This window comes from Anopheles maculipalpis, chromosome 2RL (assembly GCF_943734695.1).
Source record: "Anopheles maculipalpis chromosome 2RL, idAnoMacuDA_375_x, whole genome shotgun sequence".
NCBI lineage: Eukaryota > Metazoa > Arthropoda > Insecta > Diptera > Culicidae > Anopheles > Anopheles maculipalpis.
In genome coordinates this window covers 19,931,970-19,958,531 of record NC_064871.1, presented here as the reverse complement: position 1 = coordinate 19,958,531, position 26,562 = coordinate 19,931,970, and the positions used below count along the sequence as shown (strand labels likewise).

The 26,562-nt window shown below is 46.8% G+C and overlaps 5 protein-coding genes and 5 non-coding genes across 11 annotated transcripts in view; 6 read left to right on the top strand and 4 right to left on the bottom strand.

Annotated features, from left to right (window-relative positions):
* The window catches only part of LOC126565188 (zinc finger protein 845-like), a 252,910-nt gene that overhangs the window by 156,152 nt on the left and 70,196 nt on the right, over positions 1–26,562 (top strand). The window lies entirely within an intron of this gene.
* The window catches only part of LOC126557700 (T-complex protein 1 subunit zeta), a 315,666-nt gene that overhangs the window by 224,464 nt on the left and 64,640 nt on the right, over positions 1–26,562 (bottom strand). The gene's annotated exons all lie outside the window — the stretch shown is intronic.
* On the top strand, positions 1,318–19,202 carry LOC126556603 (rootletin). Its single transcript, XM_050211940.1, has 11 exons — positions 1,318–1,998; positions 10,656–11,389; positions 11,468–11,633; positions 12,212–12,421; positions 12,493–13,227; positions 13,314–13,465; positions 14,189–14,870; positions 15,332–16,202; positions 16,284–16,469; positions 16,549–19,015; positions 19,081–19,202. Exons 1-11 carry the CDS (start codon positions 1,417–1,419, stop codon positions 19,169–19,171), a joined length of 6,876 nt encoding a protein of 2,291 aa, XP_050067897.1. The 5' UTR covers positions 1,318–1,416; the 3' UTR covers positions 19,172–19,202.
* On the top strand, positions 9,149–9,255 carry LOC126560135 (U6 spliceosomal RNA). Its single transcript, XR_007607054.1, has one exon. It is a non-coding gene; the product is annotated as a U6 spliceosomal RNA (small nuclear RNA).
* Trnar-ucg (transfer RNA arginine (anticodon UCG)) lies at positions 13,540–13,612 on the bottom strand. The gene has a single exon. It is a non-coding gene; the product is annotated as a tRNA-Arg (tRNA).
* Positions 14,002–14,073, bottom strand: Trnah-gug (transfer RNA histidin (anticodon GUG)). The gene has a single exon. It is a non-coding gene; the product is annotated as a tRNA-His (tRNA).
* On the bottom strand, positions 14,942–15,013 carry Trnag-ucc (transfer RNA glycine (anticodon UCC)). Its single transcript has one exon. It is a non-coding gene; the product is annotated as a tRNA-Gly (tRNA).
* On the top strand, positions 20,893–20,964 carry Trnah-gug (transfer RNA histidin (anticodon GUG)). The gene has a single exon. It is a non-coding gene; the product is annotated as a tRNA-His (tRNA).
* LOC126559003 (ADP-ribosylation factor-like protein 6-interacting protein 4) lies at positions 21,259–21,930 on the top strand. The gene has a single exon (XM_050215097.1). The coding sequence runs from the start codon at positions 21,259–21,261 to the stop codon at positions 21,928–21,930; it is 672 nt and encodes a 223-aa protein (XP_050071054.1).
* Positions 22,499–25,979, top strand: LOC126556855 (zinc finger protein 62 homolog). Its single transcript, XM_050212386.1, has 2 exons — positions 22,499–22,565; positions 22,679–25,979. The coding sequence occupies exons 1-2, from the start codon at positions 22,507–22,509 to the stop codon at positions 25,977–25,979; spliced, it is 3,360 nt and encodes a 1,119-aa protein (XP_050068343.1). The 5' UTR covers positions 22,499–22,506.

The following is a 26,562-nucleotide window of genomic DNA, read 5'->3' as shown; positions in this document are numbered from 1 at the left end:
CTATCTCGAAACGGTTGACCAGTTCTAGCTAATCGTGGCAAATGAACTCTGCACTCTCTAATGCTACGGTAGCACCAGCCAGACAATGTTGCCCGACCAGACAGAGTTCAACCAACGACAAAACCAAGTCGTCGAACTCTAGACGAAACTTAAAATGTACATGTTTATATTATGCTTTCTGTTGACGAGTCCCATTTTTTTGTTGTTGTGAGAAGTAAGAGCATGTTGTTTACTTTGCACATGGAACCGGCCAACATTTCACTTCTTCCCGGGTCAGCTTATATTTGGCTTATCAGCCCGCACGTACGTACGTCCGTTGAGTAGCAAAACACTACCTCAACGGTTTCAGGTGACGGCCCCCCACCGGACCGGATGTTTTTCACTTTCTAGCTGATGCTTTCTACCAGTGCTTGAGAGTGTCGAGGGCTCGTTGGCACAGTTCATGCTCCATTCTCCGGTCCGGGCTCGTTTCGGTATGTGCAGGGTCTCGAACAGGCGGCGTTCGATTGATAAGACTTTTTCCAAGCACAGGAATCGTACCCAGAATGCGTGTTGCGAAAAATGGCACCGGTATGTGTCTGGCAAAGGTTTTGCATGACGAATTGTGTAGTGAAAACGGAACGCGATAGAGAACATTCACACCAGGCGGCGGCGTCGGCGTCAGCAATCGATCGTAGGGATGCCCGTAGCGAATTTTCTGTTATCTGCTGATTCATCATCATCACCTTGGAGAGAGCTTCCAAGCAAAATGACGCGAGGTGTCGCGGATGACCCAGTTCACCTAGGCTTCATGCCGATACATCAGTCACCATTGAACCTCCGGAGGCAAAGCCTGATTCGAGTACGACATTCGGGCTGATATTATCCTTGATGTTGGTGTACCGCAAACGAATGTCTGTTAAGTTTCGAAATTTAAACCACTGCTAGTGTATTTATGTGTGTGAGCCTGTTCATTATTTAACCACGTGGTTACTTGCCCCTTGCCACTCGAGAATGTGTTTGTGTGTATAGTGACGGTTTAAAAGTTTCTAAATTACTTTTCAAGCACGTTGCCTGCAAACTTTTACGACCAGCGAGCATAACACGAAGATCACGTGAAAATCTGGGCGAATGGGACGAATGCGAATAAAGTAACCAGGTACACAAAACAACAACCCGCGTAACGAAATGGAATACCACTCACACACAGTGGCCAAAGGCAGCCACCAGCAACCCAACGATGAGCAAACCAGTGCTGCCAGCAGTGCGCACAAATGGAACAACTCACCACCACCACCACCGGCAAAGTGTATGGAGCAACCATCGTCCTCCTGCCAAGCAACAACGCACAGGCTGTCAACAAATGCCCTCCCGACGGCGGGCGTCGGAACGCGTTGCCTGGAACTGTTCGAGCAGGCCGTAGCACTGGAACGGCGCATGTCAGGAAGCGGTGGCGACGTGAAGGTGTCGCTGGTTGAAATCGGCGATCTATGCTTCGCTACCAAGGTAAACGATAAACAAATTATCTTCTGCACCAAGCGACGGCAACGGCCGGGTGCTCGGGGAGGCATCCGCCAGGATGTTAGAAAAGGATCCGAATCGACCGCGGGTGGCTCAGTTCCTCGTCAGTTGTCAGCCGGAGCGGACCGGCAGCCTCGAGCAGCAGAAGCGTGTAGCGCTGTGGTAGCGGTTGGTGTGGACAGTAGTGGTGAGCTGGTGGATAGTTTGTACCTAGCGGCGGACGGGCAACGTTGGCTACGGGTGCCCGATTCGGTACCGGAAGATACGGTGCCTAGTGTGAACGGTAGTGCAACGGCTGCCCACTGGAGTAGGACCGGTTCGGCCGGTATTCTCGATCGAAACGATCCGGATACTTCGGTGAAGCTCATTTTCGGCGAAAGCAGTGCTCAAAAACGTACCGTAGCGAACCAGCAGTTTGGGAAATTTTGTGTCAAGTGTCGTGTGTATCTGTTGGAGCATTTTGCAAAGTTTCGCACCAACGTCGGCGTGATGTCGCGCGTAAGTTTTACCTGGCAAGGAATTAACACATATCTATAGAAATACTGTACACAATGGTGACTTTTCCGGAAGGTATTGCAATGCGTAATTATATCTGCGAAACACGGCCTCAGCAGGTATGATGCGTCTCCATGTACGGGGAGGAACATTCATTGGTAGGACTCAATAGTAGGACCGCATAAACGACCAACAGACATGATATATGCCCAGCCTCAAGCAAGCAACATTTTGCACCGTTTATCGAAAGTCTCACGACGAACTGCGACCAGTCCACGGCCACTATTTGTGTATGTGTGTGTGTGAATGTGTGTGTATGTGTGCGGCAGCATAGTATCGATTATCAACGTGAAAACTCGAAGCCTACACTTGCAAACGGAACTAACCGCAAAACGTTCCTGATGCTCCTGATACTCGCCGCAGTTTAGCCTAAACAGGTCACAGACATAAATCCTGCGCCCTTCTTTCTTCTTTCCGTGGGAAGTTTGCAAATAGTTTTCTTGTGTGTTTGTGGGGAAGGTTTGTGGTACAGGGCACCATAGTTTGGGGTCTTTTTTTTGGGGAGGAAAAGCAGTGAGCATTTTCGTTACTTCTGACAGAGTACATTTGTCAACCGTTCCTGTGGGAAGGATAGGCCTCTATCGTTCACCCCTAAACAGTAATGCTGTTCGATGTTCAATGATGAATGGCTTACAGTGACTAACCACACGATTGTTTACGATATACCTGCACGAACAGTACCCTTATATGGTCTTCTAACCCCTAGCAGGATGAGGACTCCCCGCACAGGATTGGGCAATGTTCGTGTTGTTTATTTTAAAATATGCTGGAAATTGTACCGTGCGAAAACGAACTATGCAATGCAAAGTGAATAGTGACTGTTTAGTGCTTTAGCCCAAGGTTGTGCCAGTTCTTAGTTCTTGTGTGTGATTCTAAAAATTGTTGCTACATACAATACAAAACTCAACTGCATGATGAATCCGGCGATGACACGAGATAAGCCTAGGCGAGCTGCATCCACCACACACCGATCGTTTTTTCATAGTACCGGGCCCCACTCACTATACCCGAAGGCGCGAATGATTTCGGTTCGACCAGCGATGCGATGATCCCACCGATTAAACGACTCCGCGCGGTAGGCGCACGTGATCGCCACGGGGATAGCGATGGACCCGCGCATCGCGTACAGAGCAATCGTTGCACATTTTTGCCCCGGTCTCTTCGGGATGGGGGCGAAGTGCGAACGATAAGCGCCAGGTTCTGGGCGGCTTCCGGTTTTCCGAGGCCGAGCCCATCGGTGCTGGTGTGCTGGAACTTCTAACCAGCCAATTCCGGCACCAACTAGTTGCTATGCGTCCTCTTTCGATCCTTGCCCGGTGTGTGTGTGTGTACAAGCGTACTTTGCGTTCTTTGACGATGCGTGTCAGCATCGAGCGGCCTTCGCAATCAATTCTTGCAGGGCCCGAGAGGCCTGGTCACACTAGAAGCTGTGCTAGGCTCGCGCGCGCGTTTTGTACACTTTGAACGACGGGACGTTGATGCTCGGGAAGCTATGATGATATTGGCCGGCGGCGGACAGTGCAGATAAGAACCACAACAGACAGCATGATTTGTCGATGGTTTTAGAACGGTTGCATCATCGGGCTGGGCTTCATTCGGGATGAGAGCTTTGCATCGTAGTTGGTGTGGTCCCGTGGTTGGTCAAAGTACAGACGAACAAGTTTGAAGGGAGCTAAGCGTTTCTTCGGAACGCCGGCGTAAATAACTACTGTCCATGAACTATGAATAGTAAGGTGCGAATTATTCAACAGTCACTCCAAGACAGTAATCTATTTTCATACAATGAATGTTACTTGTTTTCGGTTGCCTTCAATCCTCTATCATTCTTCAGTGAATTGTTACTCATTATTGCACCATAAACCACTGATCTTCCCTCAAGGTAACGATGAGCAGAATTAACTGACTGTTTCATCACTTTCCCTTAATGACCCTTAATCTCATAAATAATTTAACGCAAAGCATGAGCAAACGATTATCACACATCAAGCGGTAATCCGCCAAGGTAAAGGTAAATTGCCTCTGCAATTCGTTCAATTTTTACCCACTGAAATGAGTTTCAAACAAGCACTTGCGCTTCTGACGTAAAATGCCCAGCTTTCTAGAGGGCAAAATCATTATCACCCACTACTATCACCCGCCGGCAAGCAACAGGCCAACGATCCGTTAGAATCGTAGTGTTGTAGTATCTCTAGGCAAAGCACCAGAGGCTATTTCTACCGATCACAGAATACAAATATTTTAAACATTCATTTATGCGATTAGCAAAGCACTTGGTTGTGAATGATGGTAAAATCGCCTCTTTCCAGACGACTTCAACCGCAATCAACGATGCCCCGAAAGCACGTGCACATATAGAAACAGAACTCCAGAAACGAACACGTGCTCCGTTGTGGTGGGAGGATTAGATGTAATTTTTTAACCATAGTACCTTTTTTTTTTTGTTTGGCTTTAACATTCTCCCCGATTAGCAACAGTAGGATTGCCTCAAGGATTAAGAATCAAAGTGCAAAGTCCGGTCCGCCGTGTGTTGATGACGATCGACGGCGATGACCCCAGGGGCCTGATGGCTCAGTGGCTTGTTGTGATGTTGTTTTGTGCGTGACCAGCAGTTTCATCGGCTTGGCAGGCATTTTCTAACCGGTTCAAAGTAGGTTCCACAAATTGCTGATAATAACAATACAGCTCTTCTTAGGGTGTGCGGCCCTTCCCGATCCAATAAAATTGTTGGTGTTTGGGCGGCTTTTTTTCATTTCTTGAAGCATAGCATAGCCATACTAATTGAGACTAATTTTCAAAATAGATGCAATTTACATTCCTTCTCCTATATCTGAAAGGGCACCTTATCCAGGACGAGCTTAATTGTTTCGTTGCGCGTTGTGTCCCTTCATCCTGGATCCTTCATCCTTCTGGGTCAAATGCAGAATGCTGTTCATGGCAAGGGTCTTTAACGTGGTAAACACTGCACACAAGATCATAGAAGATGATCAAGACCATAGAACGGATCCACATCCGTAGATGCCGTGAAACCCAGGCATCAAGGACACTTGAGAGTCATCAAATATAGAAACCTCCCTCGAGTCAGCCACAGAGACTGTGGGGCCCTCGCTATGCTCGAAAATACGCTTCATATGCTCGAAATGAAGGATAAGCCTATCAAAAAACGACCCTTTCGTTTTTTTTTTTGGTCAATTTGCCTGCTATTATTTTGCCAAAGCAGACAACCAAACAAAAGATATTCGGAAAGTATATTTCTCAAACAAAGCTTCAGAGTTTTAAAATTTGTTTTACTATTTAGTTTGAATCGCACTTATGTTGTCGGAGAATATAAAATCTCTGCATCGTCTGGATGACAAGCACTTATGATGATGAAGGCGTTCGGGCAGTGTTAGGGCACACAAATGACTCTACTCGGGCCCACCGTATTAATGCTGCTCTTCAACGCTTGTTGGATCAAAGCAAATGGAGCAAAAAACCAACTCTCCAACCTGTTGCGTTTGGTGCTGAGTGCTCCAAAACGTCAATTTTCGCACACCAAATGCAAAGTGAACGCTGTCAGTTAGCTGTCAGAAATAATCCTTTCCCTCATGGTTCGGTAGGGCGAACCATTCTCGAACCCCCCAATTGGTTTTGGAGGGAGGCTACAGTTCTGCTAGAGTTCAATTGCACCTCGTACTTCCACTGGTAGAAGGAAAGAATGGCAATGAATTCCACTGCACGGATAGTAGTTCTCACCTCAGCACGGTGTTGCAAGGTACGCTCTGATAGCTTTTCCGTTTTTGTGGTGGCACGCGATGTTGTATCGTGCGCTAATTAGCGGACACGGCTGCAAACCAATCATTTCATTTCATCGGGTTCATCACTCCTCGGTGTACCGACGTTTCGCGTGTCCAGGAGTATATCCGGTAGTAGAGGGGAATAATGTTGCATTGGTTAGAATCACGTCACCGGAACCATTTATGGCTACGCTAGGAAAAACCCGGAGGAGTTAAGGTAGAAAAATAAAGGGGAATTCTATTTTCAGTTGCACTTGTCCGCTTCCGTTTCCGGTGAATTAGCCGATTTTGCGATTATGATAGCAACGTAAAGGCCAATACATCTGCACCAGTAGGAGCAGTAGGCGGACAAACTTTGCAGACAGCTAATCGATGCAAAGTTCGACTTATTGTAAAACTGTGGAGTTGTAATTGTGGGTTATTGCACTGTTATTGCGAAGGTATAGCTCCTATCGATTCCGCTTTGACTACTGAAACCATTTCCATTCGAATGTGATCCGATATATAGGATGTAAAAATGGAAGTTACTGATGGTATATAACGTGCTGCATTACTGATTTACAAAAAGTTATTACTTGAAGCCCAAAAACACTTCAATTTTCTCAAACTTTTCGAACGAAAGCTTCATTTCTATGGATGCCGTTGAGTCAATTTTGAATTTAGCCTCCAATATCGGTCTATTTTGAGGATTTTACACTTTATAATGATTAACAGCATATCAATAAATAATATTTTGTAAAGAAATCTATAATTTGAATCCGACTAGGCTCTTCACCGCCTTTTTTAGTCCCAAAAAGCGACCGTTTTCAACCACCGTTTGGTACTATAGAGAAGCATGTACTTCGTTTTGCTTTCGATCCTACTTTTAGCGTTATCGATCAAATTTTGCGCACCAGCCACAGAGATCTCTACTTCCTTCCAATCCCACTCCCTTGGTAACACCCGTACCTTCCCAATACCCCTTACCGAAAGTTGCCCTACATACACCATATTTTTGGTTACTCCAAAATTTCGATCCCACAAAACTTTTACTACTTTGGGGCACAACGTTGGGCAACGTACCACGCGCACCTGTGTATAGAAAAAAAAAAAACGAGGGTACAACGCGTGTAGTAGAGTAAATTGTGACGGTAAGGGTAAAAGAGTGACCATAAATCAAAACCGCAGCGCTGGTTCCTCTATATGCACGGTGGTGGAAAACCAAATCGGTTCCGTGTTGGTTTATCGTAACGAATGAAAACGAACGAATGCAAGAACAACTACAAAAAAACATTAATAACAACCAAATTCAGCTCTCATCGATAATAGATTTTCCACCGCAAGGGACACCACGCGGCCAGATCCAGTTATGGTGAAGCGTTTCGACAATTTTTCGACTTAGGTGGTGACAAAATGTGTGAATTGAAGACACAACAACTCCACAAGCAGGAAATAGTCTTTGAAGTGATGGGACGCCCTACAATCACGCCACCAACCACCGATCATTGAATTCCGATTTGAAGGTGGAGAAGCCAGTCCGTAAATAAAATCGCACTACTTCCTGAACCCAGGGACACAAACACGCACGAACAAATAGACCGTTTTAGGGATGATCCGCGCCTTTGTTGCGTGCAAAACGGGCGAAACGGATCCATTCGATCGGGGAGGTAGGAGTCTCCTCTACCTATCATAAATAATCATAAACAATCTGCCGTGCCGTACCGATGCCGTTTAATAAAGCCCGTAAACAAGTAAATAAATAAGTGAAAAATTGTGCGAAAACAGGGTGTGCTGCTGGGTCGCGATACTCACCCGGCGACTATGGTGGAGTCGGCTTTTCATGGCTTGCTTGGGCCGTTTGCGAAGCGCATTCCTTGAATTTAAGCTGGCAAAGGCAGTCGGCAGCAGGCAAATTGGGGACGAGGAATTATTCTACTGTCCCGATAGGAATCTTTCTATCTTCCGGAACATGAAAAAGGGCGACCCTTTTTACTAGGTACAGTGTTCCATTTTCCTTGACAACGCAATTCAATTCGTTTCTGGTGAAAGTCCGTGGGGTCTTTTCCACCACTAGCTTTTTCACCTACTATTCATGTATATATATTGGAACTAAACTATATTGATAGTTGAGGGAGAGAGAGAAATCACGTTTGTTTGCTTTGTTTGAAGATTGTTTGATTGGGTAGGGCGAAAAAAAAACAGCACTAACAGCAGAAGGGGTATTTTATTTAATAAATACCATCCCCCAAATTCAATAGGCAGTAAATTTATTGGCCATCCTCTTGGTATGTAATTGTAGCGTAAGTTTTGCAGACAAGGAAAGCCATTATATCATTACAGGAGAGTTAAGAATATATTAATTACAAAACACCATGTGCTTTCATGGCAAAATTGTGCCTCCAAATTACTAAATGAAACCAGAACTTAGCACCGATTGGCTTAGAGTTTTATATTCAGGTCAATAAATAAGTCGCATCAAAATAACACACTACGATTAGCAGTCCAGGTTGCGTAATTGTGCCATGTGATCAGCACAACGGGCCTCATCAGTTTAGTTTTTTACGCGGGTACCTGGGAAGGGAAGACACAAAATGTGATCCGTGACTGATTCGCTTTCAAAACGAGACCGATGTAAACAATCTAAAAGCAGTTTCTTAGTTGTTGTTTCCTTCCCTCCTCACCCGCCACACATACACACCATGCTTTAGCATATCCTGATAGGACTATGGTTGAGCGGTTAATGGAAAATAAAACTTTATGTCCTTGAAATCTATTTGTATTCATCTACGCGCCACTGATTTCCGCTGGAATTCGTCATCAATGAGTGATATTTCTCGAACACACAAATTCGGGTAGAAACCGTGTTATGGCACACCGGAACAGTAATAAGTTATGCTGTCGACAAATAGGTGGTATACCTTCCAACGCACACGATGCGTCGAAATACAAATTTATTAACGTGTTTTTACCTCGCAGATTGTTGTTCACCGCGCATCGCTCGCTCCCCAAGCAGAGCGCGCGTAAGGAGCCGAATAATCAACAATACAATTAAAATGACAACCATGGTAATTTGTTGATTGAGCATGCTTACACGCATCAAAAATGTGAAAAGCAAAACAACTAGTTTATTATAGAAAAAAGGGCCTCGAAAAACGCACAAACTGACAAAACAATCGATTTTCTCACATCGTCACGCTGCTCTAGGGTGCGTGCGTGCGCTTGAAGGGTTCGTGCGGAACCTTACAAAGTTCTCAATGTGTTGTGTACCACAAAGTTATGCATCGCTAGAAGCGAAACGAGGGAGCATTGGTATATATACACGTTCGGATTGCTCCGATCTTGTCTTAGCTACGGCTAGACATATACTAAAATTGGAACGATACAGAGAAGATTAGCATGGCCCCTGCGCAAGGATGACACGCAAAATCGTGAAGCGTTCCACATTTTTTTTACTACTTCCGTACTTCTTTTAGATCTTTCAGCTCTGCTATTCACAATTGATGTAGTTCAGGAGACAAAAGTCCTTTCACTAATAATAGAATTTTGATTATTTTACTTGAGTCTATACAAATTTCTTAACAAGTTATTGTTTCAATGCTGGTATAAGCAATATCAAGCACCCATACGACCAGTCCATCCTTAATGAATAAAAAAAATTAAGGAACAATAAACCAAATGTGTATTGACCAAAGTTTATAAAATACGAAATTATTGAATTAATTATCCATATCTCGAAAAATATTTACTTTTTAACCACCAGCCATTGAAACGTTAAAATCATTAAAATGATCACTTGGTCCGTGTTGCTAAGCTTGTTCCGTTTAACCGGAGGATGAGGCCGAGTTCAATGAACAGTCTAAGGGTTTGGATAGAATGCTATTTTATTCAAGTTATTACTCGCCAATTTATACTATAAAATGCTGTTGTCAGCAACAGTTTTTAACCAAGTTTTTCAACATTGGCACGTTGGTACGGCATATCGACAATGGTTTATACGATAATGAGACAAGAGAGTAAACTTATTGCATGTATATCGAGCGAGTTTCCATTGGATTGCTTCCTTACGTGCTGCTCGTAAGAATAAGACGTTTCTTTCGACTCTAACTTTCCCTATAGGAGACACATGAATAAACCTAAACGATACATATTTCTACAAGAATCTACCAGGAAAAATCATAAAGGAAATTTCATTCCCAACCCTTGATACTTCCATTTGGGAATAAACTTCAGCCACGTGTCATCGCAGGACACGCATGCATCCAACCATGACCACACTCAGTAGCAGCAAATGTGAACACCTTTTCCCGCCCGAAAAGAGGGGATTTTATCCCTTTCATCTGATTTACAACGTGTGGTCATTTCCCACCCTTCTCCATAGCGTGGTTTTTTCTCAATGGCGACATAATTATTCACCTGACCACATGCACCTCAGCAGACCACTGTTTTGTAGTATAGTAGGGGGATGTTGCCGGTGTACCAAAGGTCTTTTTTCTTTTGCGTTTTTATCGATTTTTTGCTGACCAAAACAACATTACTGTCTGTTTTGGTTACATTTTTGGTTTGGCGGCCAGTAGTTGCTGCTAGCCTCTCGAACTCGCAACCATTAATAAACCGGTGTCCGGTATGTAGCCAGGATACGGCTTTAGTCGTGGCGTGAATGGTGATCAGTGTGGTTGATGTGTCCTGGACTACTGCTGTTTGCATTCTGCTTGTCATTGTGACCATTGTGCGATTTACAATGAAAAAAGTAGTCTCATTTCAGGTGCTTTTCGTGTTAACTACAAGTCAATAAAAGTCTCCTTACGGTGAAGAGATTATTAAACATCTCAACAACTCTTTTCCTTGCAGCTGAATGGTAAGGATTGTGCACCGAGCTTAGGATTACGCCACTCGGAGGGTGGTGGAGGTGGTGGGGCAGGTTCAAGCAGCATTACCGATCGCTCCAAGAAACCCTTCTCGAGACCGTTCAACAAAAACCGACTGCAGCACGAAACGTCCGGAACTGTTGGAGGTGTTGGTAGCGGTCCACCAGCCGCAAGGATGCCCTCGAGTGCTGGCAGCAGCAGCTCACCACCGAGTGCGGCCGATACGAACGCCCTGATCCGTCAGAACAATGAGCTACGCCATCGGCTCCAGGAGGAAGCGAACAACTATCGGCGCCGGCTTGAGACGTACAAGCAGGCGCAAAACAATCAGGCTGCCTTGGTTAGCCGGCTGCAAGCTAAGGTCCTGCAGTACAAACAACGATGCACGGATCTGGAACAGTTGCCCCCCATGGCTGGAAACTGCGGCGCTAGCGGTGGTGGTGGCGGCGGCGGCGGCAGTGGACGTTACGGAGGAGGATCGGGAAGTCGTGAACCATCGCCCGGATCACGGCACCCGCATCATCCACATCATGGACCACCGTCGCCACCACCGGCCGGTGGTGCTAGCTGTTCCGATGGAGCAGGACCACTAAGCTTGCCATGTCCGGTGGCGCGCGAACGCGCACGATCAAGATCACGGTCACAGTCGCCGTGCCGGAAGTATTCCGAAGGATCACACGACGAAATCCGCCATCAGCTTGACGAGGAACGACGACGGTAAGAACTGAAACTGAAGACAAGTTCGAAGACACAGTTTGCCTACACACATTTCGCGCTTATCTTTGCTTCCGACAGTTGCGAAAAGTTGCTGGTCGAGAACTCCTGCCTGCGACAGCAGTTGGAAGAGTCTCATCGCACCAACGACGCATTGACAAACGATCTCCAGAAGCTTACCAGCGATTGGGAAAGCTTGCGCGATGAACTGTTGAGCAAGGAAGACGAATGGAAGGAAGAGGAACAGGTATGTTGTATTATGCTGTCCAACAACAGAGCATGGTAAAACAATTAGCAAAAAACACACGTGTGTGTACCTGCATGGGCTCGATGATTCATATGCTGCTGCTGTCAAGCAACAGAACCCTACAACAGTGAATAGCAGCATGCGACTGAGAGCGAACTCTGCGAGAGAGCGTGTACACTCGCGAGCACACGACACTGTTTTATTTATAGAAAATGCGTATAAACGTTTATAACATACCCTATAGCATGTATCGCTAACACATCATGTGCTTCGCAGTACAGATAGGGGTGTCGTTTCGGTCGCACAGACAAGGAAATGATGATGGCTTCACAAGCGACACGATGCTTGAAGCTGACCAGCCACCTAAAAATGTTACGATGACGGGTCGGCATGGAAACCATCTGATCCTTCAAACTCACACCCTATCCAACGTACAACCTACTTACTAGATGACTCCACGTGTTATTGATAAACTATAGGCGGGCGGATTGATTCCTTCGCAAAGAAAAGATGACTCAGTCCTTCGTAACAAGCAATCCCTCAGCCCATGTTTACATCCTCATCACTTATCATTACAGGCCTTCAACGATTACTATAACAACGAACACACCCGCTTGCTGAAAATGTGGCGCGAAGTGGTTCAGGTGCGTCGCATGTTCAACGAGATGGCATCCACCACCAAGATGGAGCTTGGCCGTATGCATCTCGAGCTATCCGGCACGGTGCGTGAAGTGTCTGGTGCGTGCAGCGGAGTTTCAGTGAATCTGAAACAATCATCCAAATTTGAGGTAAAGTCACTTGTTGTGTGACACAAGACGCAATTCGTTACAATGATCATTTTCTAATACCTCACTGCTAGGAGGCACAACAGATGCACATTGAGCGGGAAAACATAGAACTTAAATCACAACTGTCCGAGCTTCGGCTGCAGTATGAAGCGGCCAAACAAGAGATAGGCCAGCGCGACCAGAGACTGCAACAGATGGCACAGGACCTGAAGCTGCTCGATGATCGCTACACGCAAGCGGACAGTCAAGCTGCCCAGGCTCACCGTATGAATGATGAGGTGGAACGACTACAGGCTGCCCTACGCGACATAGCCCATGCCGTTGTGCAGGACGCCGAAACGAGTGCTACAGCCGACTTGAGCTGTAGCGGTATTGGCGGCGAAGGTCAGCACCATTTGCACCTATCGCAGCCGATAGTCTCACCAGGCGTTTCGCCACGATCGCCCAAACGTTCGTCCGGTGGCGCTGGCAGTGGTGGCCTGCGGGCCTCGCAAGCATTCGCCGAGGGGACGATTTCCGCTGTACAGGCCGCATTGCACAAGTACCAACTAGCCATACACGATCTGCAGGTTAAGCTGCAGACGAATAACGAAGCACTGAAGGCATCGCGGAAGCAGTACGATGGGTGCGAGCATGCACGCGAAATGCTGTCCGGCAAGGTGACGGAGCTGACCGAAAAGCTCGACTCGGCCAACCATCAGCTCTCGGAACTGTACAAGGAACGGGACAGTCTGCAGAAGACGCTGGATGGATTGCGCACGGATAAGCACACAGTTGAACGTGGCAAGGCGGAACTGAACTCCATCGTAAGTCGTTTAATACTCAAGCACCCCTAAATACACCCATAACTCAGCTTGTGTGTATGTTGCCGTTTTTTGCGCCATACCAATAGGTCGATAGTTTAAACACCGATTATGAGAAGCTACAGAACGTCAATAGCAAACTACAGAAGATGTATGATGCGCTGGAGGAGGAGAAAAAGATGATCGAGCTGGAGTTGCAGCGTGTACATAAAGATAAGGACATTCAGGAGATGAATTTAAGGTAAGATTAAAGGAAAGGAAGGGGCAATAAACGCCATCTTTCAACTTTTGGAGATTAAAAAAAGTATTTGGTTTCGACCGTGACAGGACTCGAACCTGCAATCTTCGGATCCGAAGTCCGACGCCTTCTCCATTAGGCCACACGGTCGCTTGAAAACACATGCGTTAAACCCATATACAAATTCCAGCTACTTTCTACTGGATACGGCAAATTTTTCAAATCGATACAATTAATTCGATTAAATACGTTCATCAAAACAATACTTGTACAGAACCCGAAACATAGAACAATTAAAAGCTATTTTCTTATTCAAAGCAGGAGAAATATCCAAATTTTCTGAACTTATTTGCATCAGGTTATGTAGTTTAGGTATTCTTGGTTCTAAAGAACGAATGAAACCACAACACAAGACTGAATGCGACAAAATAGCAAAATATAAAGCAGGAAGACATTACCATATACAACCACCATGGTACAAAATACAAAAAAAAGTTCCCACTCATTTTCTCTCCGTGACAGTGTGCGATGTGCGACACTGCCGTGACCAGGATTCGAACCTGGGTTACTACGGCCACAACGTAGGGTCCTAACCACTAGACGATCACGGCTACGAGAACGAGATGCCTTCTCACACGCCACATACACATTTCAACTTGTTCCCCTCCTTTTCTTTACGCATGCCCCATGCATTTCTTCTTACCCAACCCTTTTCTTCACTTCCAGAGCGGAAGAGGAACGATGCAGTCGACTGCGTGAAGAAACCATCACGCTTCGCGAGGAGCTAAACAAGCTCTATCTTTCACGCGACCTGCTCGAACAGCAACGCATCGAATCGGACGGATTGTTGAACATGCTCGAAAAACAGAAACTCGAGCTGGAGTTCGAGCTAGACCGCGTGACGGGTGAACGCAACGAATTGCACGCCTCACTGGAAAAGCGTACCAACTCAAACGATCACCAGGAGCAAGAAATTCGCCAGCTTAAAACAACCGTTGCCCAGCTGGATGAGGAGCGGGGCAAATTGCGCGCCCAGTCCTGCGACCAGAGTGCAGATTTGGCGTCCTTGAAAAAGGAACTGATCAGCGCCGAACAGGCCCGACTCGATCTCGATTCGGAAAAGCTGGCCATCAGCGAACGGTTGAAGTGTCTCGAGATGGAAAAGGACAAAATTGAGGCAGAGCTTAGCTGTGTGGTTCGCGAACGCAACGATCTCAGCAATCAGCTGGCCACTATTGCACGCAAAAAAGAAACCATCGGCGAAGAGGTAATGCGCTTACGGCAGCGGCTAGAGCAATCGAATGAGATGAACGGACGGCTGAATCGCTCGCTGGAGGAGTTGGTAAAGGAGAGTGAAGAAAAGACGGTTACGATTGAAGGACACGAGAAGGAACTGCAAAGATTACAGGTAACGTACACAAACGAGAGCTGTTAAGGGTTTGTAAGGGGAGATTTAAAAAAAAGAGCAAAAAAGCATCGTGCGTCGGCCGGGAATCGAACCCGGATCAACTGCTTGGAAGGCAACTATGCTGACCATTACACCACCGACGCCTTCGTGAAGATGCGCCTGCCGAACCCTTTTTGATATTGACGCCTTTTTTTATCAACGTTCAACTATGTTTCTTATACACTATTATGTTAAGACGACCCTATTGACATTATTTCCTTAATAACCACTACTAAGGGTTTTTCCAATACAAATTTGCCGTAGTAGTGCCTTAGTAGGCAGATTTACACAGATTTTGTCAGTAGGCGAACTCAACTTTTGTATTGAAAGGACACTTGCGATTATTTTGCAAATGTTGGCAACTATTAATAATATCATTTTTTCTATTACTTTCAAATACTTCTCTTTAAACACTTATCCAGGAGCAACTTGCCTCGCTGCGCAGTGAAAAAGAATCTCTAGAAGCCGTTCTGTTCGACACCAATACCTCGCTCGAAGAAGCCGAAGCCAAAAAGGATGCTCTCGAGCGCGAAAATCAGGACCTACTCATCAAACAAGAGTCCCACAAGGCACTTATCGCTCGACTCAACAAGGACCTCGAGAACGCGGAACGACGCGCACAGGACATCAAGATCCAGCTAACCAATGCTGCCGCCAATCAGGAAGCCGAGTTCCTGCAAAAACTTTCCAATCTGCGCACCTTTAGCGAAGAAAACATCAAGAAGCTGAACGATGAAAAGGAGCAGATTCGACAAACGCTAGAAAAGCGTATGCAACAATCACTACAAGCACTGGAAAGTGCTAAAGATGCCGAAATAAGGCAACTACGAGAGCAGTACGAAACGCTGCAAATGCATCTGGACGCATTGAACCAACAGCACGAGGAAGTGATTCTGCGGGCCGAGAACGAGAAGCAGCAGGCACTGCTGATTGCACACCGCGACAAACAGGCAGTGATCGAAAAGCTGGAAGTTACGGCACGTGAGCTGAAAAATGAACTGGAAAACGGTGACCGGTTGAAGCGGGAAATGGCCGCTCGGCAGGAGAAGGACCGTACCACGATCGGGTGTCTACGGGACGAAATAACTAAAATGCGTACGAAGGCGGAAGAGGCGCGCATCCGGGCGGAAGAGGAAATGAATCGACTGGAGATGGCTGCGGGATCGTTGCGCGAAGAGAAGGAAACACTGATCAAGGATTCGGAAGAGCTAAAGGTACAGCTGCGCCTTTCCGAGGACCGTAGTGATGCGCTCAATCATCAGCTTCAAGATACACAGCGTAAATTAAAGGAAGGTTAGTGTGGAGTAATAGCAACTTACAGTTAGTGTTTGGAATACATAAAAATGGCTTATTTTCTTTTTTTATGGAATATAGCGGAAAATAACACGGATGCCACGAGAAAGGACTTGACAGACACGAGACGATCACTAGCAGATAGTAACATCGAAAGAGACAAGTATGCAAACAGCAACAAAGAATTAAGGGACCACGTGAAGCGGGTTGAGGAACAACGTCGTCAGCAGGCACGCACTATCGAAGATGCAATTGCCAAAATTACTTGTAAGCATTATTATGATATAATCGTTCTCAGGTTACATATAATCCATTCATTTATGTCCTGCTTTTTTCTTATATGCAGCACTGGAAGAAACTCGCAATGGTCTGGAGCAGGACAAGGTGCGCCTACAGACAATCCTTAAGGAAACGGAAACCAATGTCTCCAAACTAAACCAAGAGCTTACGAATGCTCAATCGGACATACAAAAGTTCCAAACCGACACAAGCCAAAAGGATGCGTCGGAAAAAGAACTGCAAGCCCGATTGGCGAACGAAGGCGAGGAGAAGGAGCGTGTGCTAGCCGAGCTGCACCAGATCAAGAAGCAGATGGCCGACCTAGAGGGTACACTGTGCGCCACTCGTCAGGAACTTGGCCGAGCACGTTGTAAAGCGAACCAGGACGAACACCGGTTCCACCAGCGCGAGCAAGAGCTTTGTACTCGCAACGAAGAGGGTCGCGGTCGTGAGAAGCGTCTCGAAGATCAAAAACACAATCTGGAAGTGTGTCTGGCCGATGCGACACAGCAAATCCAAGAGCTCAAGGCACGCCTTGGAGGTGCCGAAGGGCGTGTCCGTGCGCTCGACGAGCAGCTGGTACAGCTGGAGTGTCAAAAGAAGGAGGTTGAGAACAAGCTCAGCTCGATCGGACATACGTTGCGCCGAATCGCGGGTATCCAGATGGATGGTTCGGTCAGTTTGCCGTACCGTTTAATGAGTCCTTCGCGTCGTTACAGTCCAGCGCGTGGTACCGGTACCGGTGGTCGTTCGGAAAGTGGTGACTATCCGCCGGGCCACGGCCATCATCACGGTGGTCATCACCATCACCATCATCACCATGGACACGAGACGCGCAGTCTTTCCGGCGAGAATGTGCTGATCGATGTCGACCCGGAGATGGTACGTAAGGGCGTGCGTTCTTTGATGCAGCAAATCGCACACATCGAACGCGAGCGGGATGATTTCAAGGTGCAACTGTGCACGGCACGCAAGCAGCTGCAGGAAGGCAGCGATGCACAGCTTCGTCTCGAGACAAAGATCAACAAACTGCAGCAACACGTGCGAGCAGTGCATGAAGACAAGACCAATCTGGAAGCACGGTTAGCGCAGAAGACCAGCGCTCTACAATCGACCGAGGAAACACTTCGCCAGAAGTCAGACGAACTGACAGCTTTGCGCGAGAAAGCGGCTCAGCTAGAACAGTCGCTGACCAGCACAACCGAGGAGCGAACACATCTCGAGGAACGATTGGACAAATGTCGGCAGGCTGGTGCTCGGCTTGAATCTGACAAGCGCCATTTGCAGGACGAGCTAGCACGTACGGAAGCACGTGCCACTAAGCTAGACCTGCAGCGTGTCGCTCTCGAGGGTGACATACAGCGGCTTCAAATGGCTATGCAGGAGAAGGATTGTACGTTGCGTAATCAGCAGGAAAGGCTTGAAAATCAGCAACGTTCACTGACACAACTAGAGGATCGTTGTGTGGCCCTGAAGAGCACCGTCGACCAGCTGAAGGAGCGTCTACAAGCAGCGGCCATAACCGAAACGGAACTGCGCGGTGAAATAAGCGGCTTACAGCGCCACAATGCCGACCAAAGCCACACATTCGCGCTTGGCCAGGACAAGCTTAAGCAGCTGCAGAAAACTCTCACCGGCAGCGAGAACGAGCGACGTGTACTGGCCGAACGGTTGGATGCGGCCCAACACACAATCAACGAGCTGCGGCGCAATCAGCAAGCTGCACAGGACGGTACCACCCGCCTCCAGGAGCAGCTGGCCGAATGTGAGGTCCAGAAATCGACGCTCGAGAGTCAACTGCGGCTAGCCAAATGGAATCAGGAGACAAGCGAACAGCTAGCAGCTACAGGCGGCAATATCGGTGGTGGTGGAAATACTTCCGGTGATCAGGAACTTGCCCGCCAGCTGATCAGTTCGCAGCGTGAACGTAACGAGCTCCGCAACCAGGTGGAAGCACTGAACGAAAAGATCCGCACATTGGAGCGTGACAAACGTCCGACCGGAGGAAAGTACGATCGATCCGAGAAGAAATCTCTAGGCGGTGATTACGATTCAAATCGAATCGAATCGACGGCTGCCTACAGCTGTGGACTGGATCATGCCCAGATCGAACAGGAAGGTCGCGAGCTGCGCATGAAGGTACGGCGCTTAGAAACGCTGCTGGCAGAGAAAGAGGCAGAATTGGCACGGTCACGGGCAAAGTTGTTGGAATCGCCAAGCAAGGCCAGCAGTCTCGGTGGTGGTGGTAGTGCAGGGGTTGACGTGGAACGTTACCGAAGCGCACAGGTACAGGCGGAACGGTTACTAGACGCACGGGAACAATCACACCGCCAGCAAGTCACTCGCCTGGAGAACCAAATCGCGATGCTAAGGGAACAGCTGGCACAGGAGGCAAAACGGCGCCAGCAGTACATATTACGCAGTTCACGTGCCGGCAGGGAGATGCAACAGCTGCGACAGACCATTGGGGAATCTCTGAGAAACGTGGCCCAGGATCCGCTCGATACGGGTTTGCTCGAAAGTGAAGCACGTCGGTAAGTCGGACGGCAAATTAATTGGAACTTATGCCTAATCGTAATTTTTTTCCCCTACAACACAGATTGGACAGTGCCGTATCGATGAGCTTGCCACCGACGACTGGCCGTGGTAGAGGAGACTATGACCGCAGTCTCAGCCCCACATTTCGTTAACAAACCTGATGAGATATACCTTTCAGTACATACTACACTGCCCAAACTTTTAGCTGTTAAACATCTATAGCGATGAAGTCTTTTAAAAGATGCTAGTGAAAGCGTCATTTTTTGACAAACCGATAGTCCCAAACCGAATATTGAACAATCGGACAACATTTTTAATGCGATTTTAACGTAACCGTCTATTAACTATTGTTGGAGAATAGCATATAATATGTCGCTTGGTGTAGAAACGTTTGATCTCTAGGAACTAGAATCCGTCCAGTAATAATATTAGTGCCGGGATTGGCATGCCGTGGAAAAACTCCTTAGCAATCGATCTCAGACAGTCATATGCAAAGCTTTTAAAGTACGGTACGGGTACAAGAACAGCAACAACGACAAATATCATCATACCATATGCGCAAACTTATCAATATTTAGAATAAGGTCAGATAGTACAGAGGCGAAACTATATATCTAAGGGTATATACATACATAACCTATAACACTTCAACAGTACCGAGCAAGCAAGCAAACAAAGCAAAATCCCACTTTTGAGGTCTTCTCTAAACGTGGGTAACATCAGGCAAATGCATTTAGTCAGCAGCGAGTACCACCTAATCCCAATCAATCAATCGCTTTAACTCACAATTTTATCAATCGACAAAGTTGTTCCTTTAGCGTGTAAGTTTTGCTCTGTGCGGACACAAACTATTTATTAGTGAATCATTTGACACAGAACAGATGTCTTTCGTTTCAAACACACCCGAAAATAAATAAATTCATTCAATTAGTGTAAGTGTAATGCAATGAGATTTTTTTATGCTAAAGAGAAATTTTCATTTATACAATGGGGCTTTATATAGCCACATTTTGCCGTAAGTATGGCTCATGCAAAATTAAAGTGAAGGATTTACATTCATCAAATAGTCAGCTTAATGGTTCCATTTTATCAAATGCTTTTTTCCCTTAACAACACGTGTTCATGCGCTGGTTTTCATTAAATTGGAACACACAAACGTTGGTTACGGATGAATCAGAATTTCCAAAATTTTCTTGTTGATATTAGAAATTATAGTGTTCTTTTAAAATTATGCTAAACAAGTTAAATGGCTGAGTAATGTTGGCATATTCGGGATTCGGAAAATTCGATTATTCGATTCGATTATTCGATCTTGATTGGTTCCAGGATTCGATCCGATTCGAATTCCATTGGGATTCGATCCTATTTGGATTATATTCTATTTGGATTCTATCGACACTCGTTCTGATTAGGATTTTCTATCTTCCATTCCTTTAAATCTCACTGTTAGTGTTGAATTAGGTAACGATTGGATCCGATGCTCTATAACTTCTATAGGGATTCGATTAAGACAAATGGGTTGGAAGTCGTTTTTTTATTGAATTTTTTGTCATCTTCCAACTGCGGTATTTAATCGCGTATGCTGAACCGTTGGCAGCATTTATTTTATGTTATATGTCGTTAATCGGAAACTACGTGTTATCAAACTTGAATTACATAATAGATTTTGATTTAATCTAAATAAGCTAAATTATCGAAATTGACTATTCTAGGAATCTGATCCCAAATGAAATGAAAATGTGGTATATGGAAAAATTTTCGTTTTTTTCAACACTAATTAAGAGTAAGCGTGATAAAGCGAAAGAAACAAAGCGTTCATTGCTTCACTGTTTCTATAGGCGTTATTATGCCACTCCCTCGACAGCACTCGCTAGCCGTGATCGTCTAGTGGTTAGGACCCTACGTTGTGGCCGTAGTAACCCAGGTTCGAATCCTGGTCACGGCAGTGTCGCACATCGCACACTGTCACGGATGAGTGCTTTTTTTTACACATTTTTCAAAGGATGTTTCTTTCATCGCTCGTTTTCATTCATATTATTTCATCTAACATAAATATGCTTTTCATAATAATTATAACATTCCTAGAGGTTTAATTATTTTTGGCTCTGAAAAACAGGATTACACCAATACAACGAAACACGCGCTACCACAAGACACCAAACAAACTGCTGTCAAAAATGTTCTCACCCATCGCAGCTACAGAACGTAAACAATCCGGCTAGCGCTGTTTTTAACTACAATGAAGGAAAGCAGAAAGCGCAGAAGATCGAGACGTGATAGCTCGTCCTCATCATCGTCCTCTAGCAGAGACAATAGTTGCAGCTCTAGCAATACTAGCGATAGCAGTTCCCGTTCCAGTTCTAGCAGCACAAGTAGTAGCAGCACCGACCGCAAACGCAGAAAAAAGGAGCTCAAGAAAAAGCTTGCAAAACAGCAGAAGAAAGAAGCGAAAGCCAAAAAGAAAGCACTTCGCAAGGAAAAGAAAGCGACACGAAAGCAGGAAAAGCAAGCTAAGAAGCTGGCAAAACGAAAGCTCAAGGAACAGCGTAGAAAGGAAAAGGAACACTCGAAGGATGCGCCTGCAGCCGGCCGAAATACTGCGCCGGTGATTCCACGGAAGGTGCAGGTGGACCAAGAAACTACTGCAGGACTGTTGGACTGTGGCATACCGTTAGATTTAATGAATCGCAAAGCAATGGCACCAGAAACACGGGAAGAATATGAGGCCCGCCAATCGATTCTACGCCGGGTGGTCGATCCAGAAACTGGTCGGACGCGATTAATCAAGGGTGATGGAGAAATCATCGAAGAGTGTGTAACCCGCGATCGGCACAAGGAAATAAACCGTCAGGCGACGGCCGGAGATGGGGCAGAGTTTCAGCGTAAAACACTCGGTCGCAATGTGCGATGAAACAGGGAGAAACCGTACAAACAATATCGAAAATAAATTAAATCAGATTTACAGATCAAAATAAACGGAATTTCTGTCATTTGTTTTCGCAACCTTAGCGTTTGACATTTTAGCAAACGCAGGTGTGTGTGCCGTCCGTATCGAAACAAACCAACACACAAACAGAAAATCTCGGGGTCAGGGGATAGGTTGAAAAAAAAAGATGCTGCGTGAACGGGTACAGAGCATCAGCAGTAGCGTTGTGAAAAATGCAGACAGAAGTGTAGAGCTTAAGAACTTTGTTTGAAGGACAAAATGTAAAGGATCGTTCACTTCCGTCATTCGTAATTTGGTTGCTATTCTTCTTCGAGTGCACACAGTGGTAAGGTGTTTCCTTTTGCATTGGTTTCCGACCAGAGCTTTACGCTATTGATTATACACACCGGTCAACAACAAGGAATTGAGAGTCCTATCTCCTCCGCTGTGGGCAACTACAGCCGGAAGAGGTGTCCTTCACAAATGTTGTTCGTAATATCGGTTTATGTTTCCATTGCCTAAACCCAAGCATATTGCGATAGACAACAACATCACATCAAGATGGACCTGTTGGCAGAACAGGAGCCTGAACCGGCCGTGGATGATGATCCGGTGGATGTGTAAGTATCCAGTATAAAGATGTGTCTTCCTCCCCCGTTTTTCTATGACAACCTTTCCCGCCACGTTGGAACGCCTATTTGCAACCATATACAGCGATTCTTTGTTTTTGTAGACCGAATCAAAATCCCGAAACGTACTGCCGGTTTTGCTTCTCGGAGAACGAAATTGAACCACTCTTTTCGTCGACTGGTGCGCAAGCAAATGCCGAACTATTGCAACGAATATACGATTGTTTAGGCATAAAACTAACCAAGAAGGAATACTGCCCCAGCAGTATATGCTGGTCGTGTACGCTCACGATGGAGGAGTTCCAGTGTTTCCGCAAACGGTGCTTGAAATTTGATGCTCTCGTGCGCAGTCTACGTCCGGTGGTGAAATCTGAACCTGGCTGCCACAGTGGAACCACTACACCGACCGGATTTATGGAGAAAGAGCAAACGGCAAACACAAAGCAGGCTGCCACCATCGGAAAGATTGTCCGGCAAGAAAAGAGCACCACAGCCTATGCCGGTCCTTCGGCTGAGTTGAAATTTAAATGCCAATACTGTCCCCGAAACTTCAAGCATAAAATGTACTTAGATCAGCATCTTTGGAAGCACCGGGATATGATTGCGCTGGAAAAAGCTGGCACGGGGCCGAAAAAATCACACATAAACGGAAATGGCAACTCGACGGCGAAGAGTGTGCCAGCAGTAACTCTACCGGTAACGGCACCTGCTGCTACACCTCCCCCGGCTGGAAGCACCGCCACGGATCGACCAATTAGTTGTGAGCATTGTCCAAGGAAATTTACTCGCAAGATGTATTACATGCAACATCTTCGTAGACACAAACCAGACGAACGTTTGTTTCGATGTAGACATTGTCCGCGCAGCTTTACTTCGCACCTGCGGCGGGTCGGACACGAGCGCAAGATACACGCAACCAATCCGAAACCGGAGGAAAAGGACACCTTCTCCTGTCCAAAGTGTGGCAGGGTGTTCAAGCACAGGTCCTCGCTACGAATGCATATGCTGAACCATGAAGGCCAACTGCCGTACGGTTGCGATATATGCAACTGTCGCTTCTACAGCGTCAGCTACCTTGCGCTGCACAGAAAGCGCTACCACGGACCGAACGCTGCCAGTGGCGCGGCGAACGGCACCTCCATTCCCTGTCTGTACTGTTCCCGTTGGTTTTTGCGCGAGTGTGACCGGTCCAGCCATATCAAGCAGATGCACGCGGATATGCACGCTAGCAAGGAGTCTGCCGCTGGGTTTAATCAACTGCTTGAAGATTGCCCACCAGCGGACAGCGAAGGATTGACCGATCCGGGCATACTGCCACCAAACGTGCGAGAACCGATGATGGTTATCAAGGAGGAGGAACCGGATACGAATGACTCTGCCCCGGCAACTGTCGCCGCCACTGCCGCCGAATTGAATGCAACGACAACCGGTCCTGGTACATTCCAGTTCTACTGTTACTCCTGCGCCATGCCCTTCGACACGGAGGATATGTACTCGGAACATTTGGACGATCAGCATCCGTTTGGAGGTGAACAGCTTATGGATCAGCTGGATGCATCGTCCGCGATGGAAGAGAATGCGAAACTATTCAAGTGTCCCTTCTGTCCGAAAACGTTCACGCGCAAATGGAGCATGACCCAGCACATTCCATCGCACATGGCTAGGAAAGGGTATCAGTGTGAATACTGTCCAGCAATCTTCACGCGCAACGAATACCTGCGCACGCATCGGCAGCGCAAGCATCCGACACTGCCGGAGACGGGTTCGTACAAATGTAGCTACTGTCCACGGATGTTCCACAAAGCCCGCTACAAGAAGGTGCACGAACGAATCGCACACATAAAGAAAGGCGATACGCTGCCGGAGGGGGACGATACGGAAGGATGGACGAAGGTGGACGACAAGATGGACGAAAGTAGCAGTAGCATGGCGGGGCACGAGCTACACTCCCGAGCGTCGGACAGTTTCGATCAAACGTCCAACGACGCCCAGAGCGTACTTTCCATGCAGAACTACGCGGACCTGGAGGTGTCCACACGGCTCGTCGTTGTGCTGGAACGATTGCCGGAAAAGATAATGGACGAATACCGATGGCAACTGGAAATGTACGCGAATATGACGCCGGAAGATAACAGGCTCGAGTTGATGGAAATGGCGGACGAGCTGCCGACGGATGTAATGTTCGATGAGGACGATTTTATTGATTACGACGACGATGAAGAAGATGAGAATGAGGATGATGCGAATGAGTTGGCAAGCGGTGAGGATAATCCACTAAATCAGGAACAATCGAACGATTCCGGTGGGCAGTTGAAACGAAAGCGAAGCAAGTTCGGCATCACGCTTCACCCCTGTCCGCACTGTACGAAAATGTTTAAATCACGCACCGCGCTACGAATGCATGCACTGTATCATAGTGGCGATTTGCCCCACCGCTGTGACGAGTGTGGCGTTCAGTTTATGCGATATAATCAGCTCGAGTATCACAAAACCAAATATCATAGTGCCAACAGTGCGACAATGGCTGCCCGGTATAGCTGCGACTACTGTCCGCGCATTTTCCTACGCAAACAGGATCGTACCACGCACCAAATGATGGTGCACGCACGTGATCAGGCGAATGCGATCGACGCATCGCCCGCAATGTTGAAGAAATCCAAACGAAAGGATTACGTTTGCCGGGTGTGTGATGCAGACTTTGAAAAGTATAGACGGTGTCTGCGCCACATAACATTACATCATGCCGGACCGGATGGAGTACCGGAATGTAAACCGATCAAACTATGCCATTGCAGCATCTGTTCGGGCATCTATAAGAAGCGCGAAGATTGGCACGAACATCTGAACGATCATCCGAGCGTGCGACCGCATCACTGCGAACAGTGTATTCGGAGGCGAAGGAAAGCATCGAGCCGGAAGCAAGTGCACCGCTGCACGCACTGTCCGAAGGCTTTCGAGCACAAACCGAACCTGGCGTCACATTTGCGCATACACATGCAGCAGCTACGGTTTCCCTGTAGCGAGTGTGGCGTCATGTACGATCGGTATCGCGATCTGTTGACGCACCAGAGTCGATATCATTCTGAAAATCCTTCCGAAGCGTTTGCACGTGAACCGCTGCAAAAGTGCAACTTTTGTCCACGCGTGTTTACGCGCCAGCGCGACGTCAAGTACCATCAGGAGCAGGTGCATGCGGATCGCATTGTACCACCCGGAAACGTTGAGGATGATAGCGTAGAACCGGAAGCACCAGACGATGCGGGGATGGTAACGTTCGGCTTTGGACCGGAGATGTTTCCTGAGACGAATCTGCAGGAGCCGGAGCCAGATCCAGTGCGAAACGAAGCTGTTAGCGAACTGCCGATAAAACCTGACCCAGATCAAGACCTCACATTACAGCAGTAAGATTAATTGTTTCATCATTTAAGCGCGTTCATCGTATAGGGAACGACATTTTAATTTTATATCACTCCCAATGATTTATCTCTCCATAACAAGTCGAACAAGGGGAATGGGTTGTGGCCGACCTGTGTGGGCCAACAGGGATCTGCCAGCCACACGCTACATCACAACACTAGTAACTCTACCATTTAGAAATAGTTTAGGTTTTTATTTTGTCGAATAATTTGACCTGGCGCAAATGCGTCGTACACTACTTTGAACATAAGATTAGAGACATTCGCTGGTTGCAAACAGCTAGCCCAGCAATAAACAAGACTTTACTAATTATTGCCGGGATGGAATTTATGTGTGTGTGTGTGTGTGTTGATCGGAGCCAGATCGCTGTAACAATATATGTCGATATACTTTTGCTTTCAACGATATTATTAGGAATAAATAAATAAAAATGACACCGAGAGATCGAGAGATAAGATCGGGTATTTCATATTGGGTAACATATAATATCTGAACAGCTCACTTACCCCTCCCAGGACCGTGACGATGGCATAGCGCGATTACGCCAACCGATGATTCCGGCCGTTGTGTT